Source organism: Mycteria americana, chromosome 1, assembly GCF_035582795.1.
Source record: "Mycteria americana isolate JAX WOST 10 ecotype Jacksonville Zoo and Gardens chromosome 1, USCA_MyAme_1.0, whole genome shotgun sequence".
NCBI lineage: Eukaryota > Metazoa > Chordata > Aves > Ciconiiformes > Ciconiidae > Mycteria > Mycteria americana.
Genome location: NC_134365.1, coordinates 44,964,759 through 44,977,595, shown reverse-complemented (window position 1 = coordinate 44,977,595; position 12,837 = coordinate 44,964,759). Strand labels below are relative to the sequence as shown.

General features: G+C 38.7%; 1 protein-coding gene across 1 annotated transcript in view; it reads right to left on the bottom strand.

Annotated features, from left to right (window-relative positions):
• Window positions 1–12,837, bottom strand: part of OTOGL (otogelin like) — a 96,923-nt gene that overhangs the window by 66,693 nt on the left and 17,393 nt on the right. Inside the window, exons 11-21 of the mRNA XM_075504264.1 lie at window positions 12,261–12,367; window positions 11,433–11,558; window positions 10,605–10,713; window positions 10,304–10,350; window positions 8,757–8,902; window positions 7,063–7,186; window positions 5,330–5,507; window positions 4,263–4,387; window positions 2,243–2,452; window positions 1,287–1,452; window positions 94–168 (exon numbers count right to left, since the gene is read on the bottom strand). Of these exons, the coding sequence (XP_075360379.1) occupies window positions 94–168; window positions 1,287–1,452; window positions 2,243–2,452; window positions 4,263–4,387; window positions 5,330–5,507; window positions 7,063–7,186; window positions 8,757–8,902; window positions 10,304–10,350; window positions 10,605–10,713; window positions 11,433–11,558; window positions 12,261–12,367 (1,413 nt within the window). The remainder of the gene's footprint in view (window positions 1–93; window positions 169–1,286; window positions 1,453–2,242; window positions 2,453–4,262; window positions 4,388–5,329; window positions 5,508–7,062; window positions 7,187–8,756; window positions 8,903–10,303; window positions 10,351–10,604; window positions 10,714–11,432; window positions 11,559–12,260; window positions 12,368–12,837) is intronic.

The window sequence follows — 12,837 nt, the reverse complement described above, 5'->3', positions numbered from 1 at the left end:
TAGACCTTCATTCTACGTGAAAAAATTCTCAAGGCTCTTGAGTAGCATCCTAACTGTGATACATGAAAGATAAAACTTGGCGCTCAAACCTACCAGGAGCCTGTTGGTGTAGGGAGGATTTCTCCAGGCTGGAGGGCTTTGCCCTTGTAATGACAATGACAGGCAGATCTGTTAAAAGAATATTTATGAATGTAGATACAAAAGCAAGATGAAATGGTATTTAAGGGCAATCCATTTATCAAGCTATTATGATAAGCAGGCCTTATAATTCATTAACTCAATCTTTATATTTACAATATACTTCTAAAGGCAAAAACTAAAGTTTGACACTCTGATTGTATTGAAGTCAGTGGCAAAACTGCTACCATCTTCAACAAAGCCAGGATTTTCCTCAATCTCTATATTATTTATTTGCTGTTTCTGTGCGTTAGTCTTATAGAAAGGAGCTTTTCTTCCCAGTTATGGGAGTAGTATGGCAACATGTAGTTCCCATTCAAACTACTGTCAAATTCATGGGACAGAGGAATTATCATAGCAAAATCCATTAACTCTGTCTGTGATAACAGCCAGATGGGGTAGAAGTAGCAGCAGAATTCCCTAGAAACCATGCAAAAATATGGGAATACCAAGTTACCTCACACTCTTTAATAGTTTGAAACAGTCTTTATCCCTACAGTATGAACTTTACTAATCTTTCCAAAATATATGTTGCAATGAACAGCAATAACTCTGTTTAATCTTGAAATATATATAAATACTCATTCCAGTTTTTAATTCAGTACCTGAACTCAGTAACTCCCCATGGTGGTAAGCTGTAAAAATTTTGTACACAAAGTACAAAAACTATTTCCTTTCATTGATCATTTCCTTCCATTTAACTGAAGGGCTTTGCATTGTGAGACAGAAAAAAAGATACTCCTAGCCACTCTCTCCATACTATCCCTGACTTTAGAGAGTGCTACTATGTAGATTCCTTCTCATTTTTTCTTAAGTGTTAAAGACAAGGTTTTCATGTGAAAGTGCTTTCCCATGAATTAAAAAAATTTCATCACCCTTCTCTAAAGCAGTGTGACATATCTTCTCTGAAGTGCAGTAGATGGCTGTACACACAGTAGCAGGCAAGGTCCCACTATCGATTAGTACAAAAGAATATGAAATCTTAACATATTGCTTGCTATCCCATTAGGCAGTCTACATCTTCAGGGAAACAGCAGAGAAACTACTTGAAATTTTGCTGGAAAGAGGAAAATGTGCCTACGCATATATTCTATTTCCTTATGACTTACATTGATACACAAAAGTTGACCGACTCTTCAAAATATTTCCCATCAGGACAATTACATCCTTCTGTGCAGTCATCACCACAGATATTTGCCATAGAAAGTGAAGCACAGGAGTGTTTACAAAAAGAAGAGCACTGATGATAAAGCATACCACTGTGACAGATCACAGCTGGAGGAGAGAGAGGGAGAGAGAAGGGAGAACAACATACTCTTAAAATGTGAAAAACAGAAAACAAAGCAGTATATCATGGGAGTGCAAAACAGCAAAGCAAAATGGTCTCTTGCTGCACTGGGGTGAGTTAAAATGCATGAGAAAAACATGCTATTTTACTGATTTCTTAAGTTAGAAATGTTTAGAATTTATGTTAGACAATTCCTTGGCTGGAATTGTCTATTTTGTAAGCAGTGGGTGTCTATTCTTTATATACATTAAGTGTGTGTGTGTGTGGTGGGTGTGTCTATCTAGTAACTCAGGCTACCAAGACAGGGAGAATGGTCCAGTTAAGGTTGAGGCATTACTCTATGGTTTAGAAATGCCTTGTTTTAAATCATTGCTATATCCTACTTGGCAAATCACTGCCCACCCTGCCCTGCCTGCCCTGGAGAGCCCCTGCCATGCCGGCTTGCCTTCCCTTAGGGAACAGCCCTGCTCCTGCCACTCCCTGACTATTTTAGCCTAATAGGGGCTTCCATATGACTTAGGGGTTCAAAGTCAGAAATTTAAATTCCCTCTGTAGCCAACGGAAAGGGATAGGTACCCCCTGTGAGGCAGCTCAGGGTCCCTGACTCAGAGGCCTAACGTAAAGGCTATTAGTGTTCTCCCATGAGTATGTCATTAGCCCACGGCACAATTCTAGTTTCCAGCAAAAAAGATCAATCCCTGTATCTTGTGGAGTGAATGATATTTGTAGAATTTTACACATTTCTAAAAGATACTGTGTTCTGCAAACGTTACTCACCACAGTAAGAAATATGAGATCTGAAGTCAACGACGACCCCGTGCTTGCCACAGACATAAGCATAGTGTGCCAAAGCGTTACACAAACAGCTGCTTCCGCATCTGCACGCATCAAAGCGGCATAGTTGGTAGAATAATCCTGGACTGATGTAGGCATGGCAGGGAGCAAAAACTTCTTGATTGATGATATCACAGTGAGATGCATACCCAGCTAAGAGAAGGTGACATTGTTTTAGCCAGATCCATTTTAATATAAGTTAGTCAAATGAATAGCACAGAATATTAAAACCAAACATAGTCAGTTGTGCAACACAAACTCGTATACAATGCCTTTCTGCAAAGTTCTATGGTTTAAAACTGACATTGTAAGCAACTCCCTCAACAATAAACTCCACTTAAGATAAAAATAAATATGTAAAATCAGTTATGCCTTCCTCTAGTAGTGCAGGAAACTTAAATGGCAAAATAACGTATTTCAAAAGAGTTAGAAGAGTCCTCCAAAGCTTGGAATATGGTTTTTCCTACTTGATGTTTCATTTAGCTTTGAAATCAGCAATGGCCATGTACTTCTTGGCACGTGGACTCAGGAAGCATTACAAACTGGAGCTCAAGGGCATGCAAGTCCCAAGCTGGCCATATACGTTCTAGCACCAACAGACCTTCCTCCTACCACTGAAGCATACTACCACCACAAGTGGTGCAATATCTCCGGAACACCATAGTGTGGATCATATTTAAGCCAAATTTGCTGCTAAAAGAGTGTCCCTACTCTTCATCCTCCCTGTTCATTCCCACATACACACACTGACACAAGGATTTCTGGAGTCTCTCAGTAAACTAGATTCAAGGAGTGAACTTGACTTGGTTGAAAAGTAACCTGACAAAATAAGAAACAAACAAACAATAATTTCTTTTTCAGTTTCATCGGATTTAGATCATCACAGACCTGGAAAATTTCTTGTGCTGGCTCAGCACAGGTGGTAGCGTGGGGCAGGACCACCTACTCAGGGACTGCTTTTTCCAATGATGATTACTGGATTACAGGAAAATTCAGGCTGGAAGGGACCTCAGAAGGTCATGTAGTCCACCCTCCTGCTCTAAGCAGCTTACGTTTATGTCAAAATCCACCTTCACTGAGGAATCACAGAACTGAAGGTGAGGCATGAAGAATCTTGGAGAGAGCTAACTTGGCTGAGATGTACTGCTTTAGAAGGCAGCCAATGCTGAAGGCATAAAAAGTCTTAGAATGCCCCAGATTCTTAAAGGTTTATGGTTATTCTAGGCTTGCTCCCACAGGCTCTAAATATGGCCAAATCCCACATCCTTAGTGAGGCCTTATGTCTGAAACATTAAAAACATTAGACTAAATTCTGTCAGAATTGGCATCTACTGTCTGCCCATTGTCTTCATTAATTGAAAAGAACAGCAACATGGAAAGGAGGAGACAGTGAAGGTTCAACACAAAACACAGGCATGTCAAACCAGCCAAAACGAAATCTTTACTCAGGAATTTGAAAAAATCCACAGATCTCAGATTGTTTGCATCAGTTTGTGTCAGAGAGCATAGACGGAGGATAAGGAAACTCTTAATGCAACAAGCATGGAGAAGCCAGAGACAGGACTTTCGATCTGAACACTGTCTCAGCAAGACACTGTCTCCTGTACTTTCTTTGTCAATCTACAAATGTGCATCACATCATTCCTCTTGACTGGCATAATTTACAGGACTACAGATGGTGTTCTGCGTAGCACTCTGCATGTATGTTAAACAGCAGAATTTAGGACTCATGGCCAGTACACCCAGCATTAAATGATCAACTAGCTTGTATTTACAAAGGATTTACTTAATTTTACATGCTATGGAAAGAATGGTCTTTGCCAAAAAAGAAAAAGGAAAGAAGGAGTGCACATCTAAACCTGAAGTTGAAATACATGTATGTGCAACTTGTTCACAGAGAAAACAAAAAAAGTCCCATAATAATAAGATACAGCTAATCCTGGACTCCCATGTGAAAACATACCATTTTGCTGATTAACGTTGCAGGGATCAGCCACAGGAATATTGATAGGCACAGAACAAGCTGAGGAAACCTTCCATGCATTGGCATGAAGTTGTGGGGTCCCTTCTATCATCCCGGCTGGAGAACTGAAAAGGAAAAGATCAACACTGCAACCGTCCTGCTGACCTTATGGACTACATAGGTGAGGACGCAAGTACCTCAAAAAGCCTTAGATGCAGTCACATTGAACATTCAACCTGTCAAAAGAATTTCCATCTGTGAGGTATAAAAGAAGAGAGGGCATGTGAAACTTTTTCCTCAATATTTTACTCATGCAAAAATATTCTTACACTCAAAGTCTGCCCTCAAGCTTAATTCAAGTACTCTGAAATCAGTTGGAGGAGGCATTAATGAGAGGAGAGTTTGGCCTTTATTTGAGTACATACATTCAGTGAAATGTCAAAAATTTGACCTGTTAGCTAATTTCAGTGTTCTAAAGGGGGGCTGTTTGCGTTTTGATGCTGTTTTTCACCAAGTATTTCAAAAGCATTTATTATTGCTAGAAAAGTTTTGTGACATTATAGCTTGAGGAACTTTGGAGGAAATCAAGTAAAAGAATAAGGAAAGTGTGCCCTTCTAATTAAACTATTCCTGTGGTTCAGAATTACATTTTTTTCCATTAAAACCTGATGTGAGGAAAAAAAATCAAGCAGTAGTTAAGTGTTAACCAGATGAGGATGATACTAATATTATCATCCACTCTTTTTGTCAGTGCTCATGTATTAGCTCTCTTGATGAGGGAGCAGCAGGGAGGAAAAAAAGTGCATTCAAGCAATATCATCATCCAAGAACTTCTATAAATAATACAGTAGTTTTCTAGAATTGCTTAGCTAAACATCTTAGAATGATGTAGCTAAATTTATGAGTTTCATATTTTTAAAAGTGACTAATTTTAATTAAGAGATTTTATATTGGTTAGTTTAATAAAGTATAAGCATGTTAATGAAATGAAATAATCAGATGATTACATTCAACAAAACTTTTCACTTGTTATTAAACACAATCTAAATGTACAATATGCAACTTACAGAAAATCATCTCTTAAATTCCCATTGTACGTTCCACATAGTCCTAATGTTCTTCTCTTCCAGCTGACATCAACTTGAACATAGATCCTCTCTCCATCTTTAGCAAACAGTATCTTCAAACCAAAACTAGTTTTCAGTTGAACAAAGAAAGAAGATATATTCTGAATTTCAATAGCCCCTGCACATAGCAAAAAAAAAGAAAAACAAAGTCACTGAAATCCAACTTCAAGGTTGTATTGGTTTACCCCTTAAACAAAATAGATTTGGAAACTCAGAAATAAAATGAGAAACTATGCACAACCTCACCTGCAGCCAAATAACCTCACCTATTCTCCATCTGAACTTAGGAGACTACATATTTTTTTCATTAGCAACACAAATCAGGAGTTGCAACTACTGTCGACAGTAAAAAATCTCTCAAGAAACCGCTTGTTTCTTAGTCTCCAGGGATGTTATGAGACTAATTAACAGATGTCTGTAAGTGTATTGCAATCTTTAGATAGAAGGTTCTCTCTTACTACTATTGATATGACATCAGTATAGCTCCTTCCTTAGACTGTATGTGAACTAAGACCCTATCAAATTCCCAGCTTTCCTTCCCAGCAAATCCACTATGCGAGGAAATGGAAATTTCACAGTCACAGCATTCATTTGCTACACATCGTTGGGCTACTTGCAGCTGCAGGCTTAAAGCAGATCTACCTTCACAAGCAGCCTCTACACATGTGCACAGACACACTTAGGTGCATAACCTGAGAAGAGGCAGATAAAATGCTTATGTGAGCTTAAAGATGTTCTTAGCTGATAAGACTTACTAGATACACCCAATTATCAAGAATGTGACAGCAAAATATTTGTCATAGATTGTATTTGTCGCAGACCATGGAAAGAGACAAGAAAGTGAATAGGGACTGATTCAAAAGACATAAAATGAAATTATCAATGAAATTATGAAGCAGAACTGTCAACATAACTGAAAGTATAGAGCTATGAAACTCATTGCCATAGGAAGCTGTGAATGCCAAAAGCAGAACTGTGACTGGACAAATTCAATGACAAAAAGACATAGCTGAAACCACCAGCACAGAACTCCCTAAACTCTGTTTTGCCAGAGGCTGAGAAAGGAAAGGGCAACTCCCATTTTACTCTTTCAGAAAGAGACTAAAAATCCAGTAAGAATTTACTACTGATCACTGTAAGATACGAAATTTAACAATATCATTTCCACCTTCAGTGCTTAATTTTATAACATCCTTTTAAGGCTGATTTATTTTACTATCCTTTCCAAAAAGGTGAAGTAACCTGCCTGAAATCACAACATAAGTCAGCACTGAAGGCAATGTAGATCCCGTAGAACACATGGATTCTACTCCATGGCATTTATTCCAAAAAGCTTCAATCAAGCTAGACCTTAACATCAGCATCGAGATGATTTCCAACCCCTCTTCACCTCCCTTCTTTTTCTTACGTCCTCCCCCCTAAACACAAACAAAATGAGTGGAACTGCAAGATTAGAAATGCAAAGAAATGAGGGCACAATGAAGGACTCTATTTCACAGCCTGAAAAAGTACATTTCTAGAACCATTACTAAGGTTATAAGAAGTGATTGTACATTTCATAAGTTATGTTTGAAGAAATTCTTTTTTCATAGACAGATATTATTTAAAAGCTTTGGAGCATATAAAAGAAAGAATATGAACCCTGGTAAAATTCTACTCCATGCACTTCTTACCATTAAGGTTAAAAACTTGGTTAGGGCCAGTTTGGACTTGACCATATCTCGTGAGAGTTACTTGTTTGCTCACATCATCCTCAAGAACTAGTGTTATAGACTCAATGCAGGCATGGTCGAAGTTCTAAGTAGAAACAAGTTTCACCATCAGAAACAGGCAAAGACATTATTATTACCATGGAAAGCAAAAACAAACAGGGGAAAAAAACAGTTGTATAGAAAGGAAATACTAGAACTGTCATCAGGTAAATCAGTTGTAAACTATCACTCAAAGCATTAAACAGAGCACCTGAAATTGTATGTAGAACATAATAAAACATATTAGAGCAAGGAGAATGCATTTTAGCTGTTATGACAGTCTAGTAATAAGTGGGCAGAGGTCCTCAAGTACTGATACTGGGTTCAAAAGGCCATACTTGCATGGGCATCCTGGGTACTCCTCATTGCTGGGTTAACCAGCGTTTGAGCAAGAGTCTGACCCCGTCTATATCAAGCTGGTGCAACCAGAGCCCAAATGCAGCAATGCAGGAGAAAGAAACTATTGCAGACAGGAAGGTGCTTCTCGCCTTGAAATGTAGTCATGATCTTTGACTGCAGACCAAAAGGATATAATTTCTCCAGAATTATTCTACAATAATTTATAAATATCTGACTATCAAAAAATGGAGACTTATTAACTAACTCACATCCATCATTTTAAAGTGCTATCCCGGCAGAATTAATGAACCTAAGTACAGGACAAAAGGTGACACATAACCAGCTTAAACCAAGCATCTTATACTTCCCATGGCCCCTATGTTTTCACCCAGAAATTTTCCACGGTGCCTAGAGTTGTGCTAAGGGTCATTTCCAGTAGCATCCTTGTCTCTCAGTGGCTACCTAACCAACCATTTCATGCTTGAGGCCACCTGAAATGCAGAAACAGGAGTCTTAACACCTATGCAGGAGAAGGAGGTGCCTACAAAAAAAGTAGAGGCACCAGCTCATAGTCTAGGTTCTGAAGGGGCATGAGAGACAGTCGCATAGTAGAGCAGCTTCAGTGCATCGCTCCCTGCTGATGAGTTCAGGCATCCCAGCCCTCAGCACACGGGCAGCTGTGAGTCACTGTCTTAGAGCCCCTTCTCCTGAGAGCCTAGGTGACTAATAACATCATTAAATCCAGTCTCACAGATAAGTACTTTTTATAAGCACCTCTATTAGTAAAGCCTGTTGTTGGATACCTGCCAAAATACTTTCAAACAAGTATGTGTGGTGGCTAGGCTCTTCAATGGTTTTCTAAAAGGCGTTGTTCCAACAAATTAAATATGCTATAACATATCAAATAAAAATCTAAAGCTACCAAAAAAAAAAAAAAGCCTAACTAGCAGTATATTAAACCTGTTCAGTGGTGCCAGCAAGAGCTTTTCTAAAGCCTAAGACATCTATTTGTACCATAACCAAAGATGTATATACTTGTTTAATGTGCATAAATTAATAACTCTTTAGACTTTATCGCTCTAAAGATGCAATCGGTTTTACAAAGGGCAATACAACATGTAGCAATACAATCGCTTACAAAAAAGCTGTAAAATGGTTTCAATTAATGATATTTTCTGTTAAACATAACCCAGTAGTTTACAGTAGAACCTATACAAAATTGCCTGAAATATGGATGGACACATTTCTTGTGAATGTTCCACAAAAATGTGACTTACGTGTCCACAAGGTGCTTTTTGTAAAGTGATTGTGAATTTGTTTTTCCCAGTGCCTTTTACCAAAATGTACTGGCAAATCCCAAGAAAGGTAAAATGACGTCCATCAAATGTTGTGAAATGAGAGCTACCTGTGATGGAGCACTCAGCTCAAGAGAAAAAGGATAAACAAGAATGTTCACTTGCATAGGAATGTATCATTATTCTGTAAATGATGGAAGAGAGATAAATAAGAAACTTTCTCCTTATTTCTAAATACATAATCCAGGCTAACTTTAATCTATCTAGCTATTACAGCATTTGGAAATAAAGTATGTTACATACGCCTATTTCCATCAGATACTATCTCCTATTGCACACACCAATGTGCAGCATCTTTTGGTTCTAACTAGATGAGATGTCTTTGAGTCACGAGTTCTCTAAAATACGAAAGAGCTTTCTCTTTATTACAACTCTGAAGTTTCCTAGAATCTTCTTCCTCATCATCTTTTGGCAAGACTGAGTGTGAAAGAGGACAAGCTTCTTTCTCCTTCCTTCTAGGTGCTACGGCACTGCTTGTTACCACAGGTATGAAGAGGTTGCAGGTGTCTGTCCTCAGGGTGCATCTATATTCATTTTTCAGTTCAGGTCAGGAGTGCACTATTGAAGCAAGTCTCCAGTGCATCCCCACTTACTGCACTTTGATTCAGACCATGGGGCAGTGCCAGAGCACATGAAGTAGATTCGTTTTGGCTGCAACTACTGCAGGAGGTGCTCTGTGGGAGCACATCTAACCTGCTCCCGCTACTAGATGAATGTCCCTAGGACCAGACTAGAATAGTCATAATTAACCCCCCACATGCACACACAACACACACAAGACATATGGAGTGGTTCTCTGTGTCAACTGTTCTACACTACAGATCCACCCTGTCAAGCCTTGCTTAATAACTGTTAAGCTTTGTTTATTGCTTCATTCAGAGGGGGCTCCTTCATTTGCAAAAAATTCTCTCTTTCACAAGTTTCATAGTATAATCTTGTATAAGATACAGAACTGTCAAGGGAGTTTCACTACCCGACTACTGCATGTTCTTCTGAGTAACTCATTACAGAGACATGTAATCTTTAAAGATAAGGATCATTATCCAAACATGAACGGCCGTTACAAGGGAGAAAATACAGCACACGGAGCATCAGAATGATGTTTTTCTTATTATTTGCGTTACAATTGCACCTAGAAGGGAGGAGATCCTCATACCTGGCCTAGCTACTGCACAGGCAGTAGAAATAAGCCACCTGCCCCAAAGAACATAGAGTGTAAACGGGAGGTAGACAACAAGAGGTGGATGTAACACACTGAGTTAGGGAAGCAAATGGGAAAAGAGGAGTATGGTCAGGCAGTTAACAGCTTCACCCCAGCTGGCCCACTGCTACTCTCAACATCCATCTGCTTACTCTTGCTTCTTAAATTAGCATCCCAAGCCCTCGGATCATATTTGGTTCTGTTGTCTTCTGAAAAGTTTATCCCTTATGTTCACTGAGGAGAGAAAAGAATAATGAAATACAGATACCTGGGCAATCATGATCTGTGCAGTTCCAAATGCCACCAGTACAAATACTGAAAAGAAAAATCACAAAACACAGAAATTCAGTGTTCAGATCTTTAGCAAAAAGAGCAGCTTTGAGCTAATTAATATGTCTTGAATTCACCTTATCCATAGAATAGCCTGCATATTTTAGCGATAGACAGGGCCCAGACTGTAAAACATAGATACTAACTATTCTTTAAAATCTAAGTGTGACTATGATGTTAAACGACCTATGGGCAGCAGTCACAGAGAGAGGAAACACAGATGTGAGGCTTTCACATACCAGTTGCTACATTCTTGTTCAATTTTTGAGCCTACAGGGAAGGCAGTTCCATGATAAATACAAGGACAATTCGACACAGAGATACAAGTTCCATTTTCCATAATGAGACCTATTGGGAGGGAAGTTAATAAATGAGATAAAAAACAAATTAACAAACTCTGGATCACTGCTCTTCCCCCATCTGACTCAAACATTCAAATCTGCCAGAAGATGATCTCACCAGTCTTAACTGGGGACCAGCAAAAAGGATTACCCAGTGAGTGCAGAGAGCTTGAGAGTGATGAACAGTGAAGCTCTCTCAAAGCAGTTGTCGCTCTGAACAGTTGCTTTATGATAAAAGTCTGCCTTAAGCATGTAAAACTGTACAGATTCAAAAATGAAAAGATTCTGTGATCACATAATCTTTCGTCCTTCTAGAACAGGACTGTTCATAGTCCAATCCCTAATTTTTATTGAGTACAGGTCTCAGGAAGTTTCTTTTCTTGTACAGAGCATAAGACACATTCTGTTTAAACAAAACCTCAATAGATTCTGGAATAATTCAAATAAAGTGGATTAAATCTATGCAATATCTTATTGTAGCAAGCATTAGTGATGGCTCCAGTTTTTAACTGATATTTCATTCTGAGCCACCTTTGTATTCTAGAGAAATGTTTAGAACACAGTAAAAGGAAGAATCACAGTGAGAATAACAATAGCTAGAGCAGAATTTACAATATTCGTATTTTCAGGCTTTAACTTTAAGCACAGTCTATTTAGACAACGTGATTATGATGCAGGATATTAGCTTTACACATATTTTTTTCACATAAAATTGACAGTACTTACCATCTGGACAGTAACAGCCATCTAAGCAATGTAGGTTGCTGCCAAGACAATCTTTTTCAAATGTGCAGGTTGGTGGACAACAACTGATACAGTCACGGTGTACAAAGCTGTCTTCACACTTCTCAGCTAGAAAAAATACATGGTACATTGAACATTAGTGCAATTTCTCTTTCCATGCTGGAGAACCCCTTTCTCTCAAATAAACAGTTGTGCAGCGCTTCTGGTATAGGTAATTATTCAGATCAGATACCATGGATTGTTTGGAGAGGTTTTAACTGATGAACTGTGGTGAATCTCTTATCAGTATTTAAGTCTTTCTTTACCAAATTCTTACATCACCCCTCCAAAAGAAATTATAGTTTCTGTGACAGAGGAACATGTGCTCATATCTCAGCTAGTTCAAAGTCTTGTGCATGAGACTGAACTGCAATTGATGGGTGATGGTGATGACTAGAAGGAGCCGGATGAACTGTATGAATTCTGTTATAGGGCCAGTAGAGGCTGAAAGGTCATCTGGGGAAAGGGGTAACATCATATCTCCACAGACGTTTGTTCTCCATCTTAGAATATGATCAGCACACATGATGTTTCAAGCAATCTGTGGAAACATGAATTTTGTATGGATCTAGATCAGATCACAATGGAATTAAAATATTCCTCAAGCATGTCATTGACTTCATTGTTTGCTAGCAATAGTGGAGCTGGCTGATCTACTTCAGTATCAGGTTCGAGTCCTATAGTGACAAATGTTGTCAAGATGGAATTATTTGAAATGAATACATGGAGTATCTCAAAGGTCACATAGTATGCTTTATTAAAGAGTCTTACTACATGCAGGAAAGTCATCCCTCCAGTCCCGCACTGGGGACCCAGCATGAGAGCATGCTCTAGCGTATTCTGTCACCGCCCTGCAGTATGTCTCATCATCATCCACTCTGAAATGATAAAACAAGGAAGCAATCAAGGAACTCAAATCCCATCTAGAAATCTCTGCCACAGGACACTGCACAGGATACTTCACACATAGCTCACACCACTCGGTCATAACGGCACACTGAAAATATTATGAAAAGGAACGAGCTATACTAAATACACTGTTGTGTTTTTATCATTTGATCTCACAAAAAGTTATTTCATTTTAATATTACCACAATGAACAAAACCACTAATTTATTACAAAAAAGACAAATGCTGCTTATAGTGAAAGAGAAACATGACCTTGTCTTGAAGACAATGGACAACTCAACAGTCTCAAGATCCACATCTCAGGCCCTCTCCCTCCTGCATGACGTGGAAACTCTGACCTACACTGATAAAAGACATTCTGGTCCAAGTAACAAGTTCGAGTTTCCAATTGCTTGTCAGTCCTTGAACTTAGGCAAGAAGGACCCTGTTGGTGGACTCT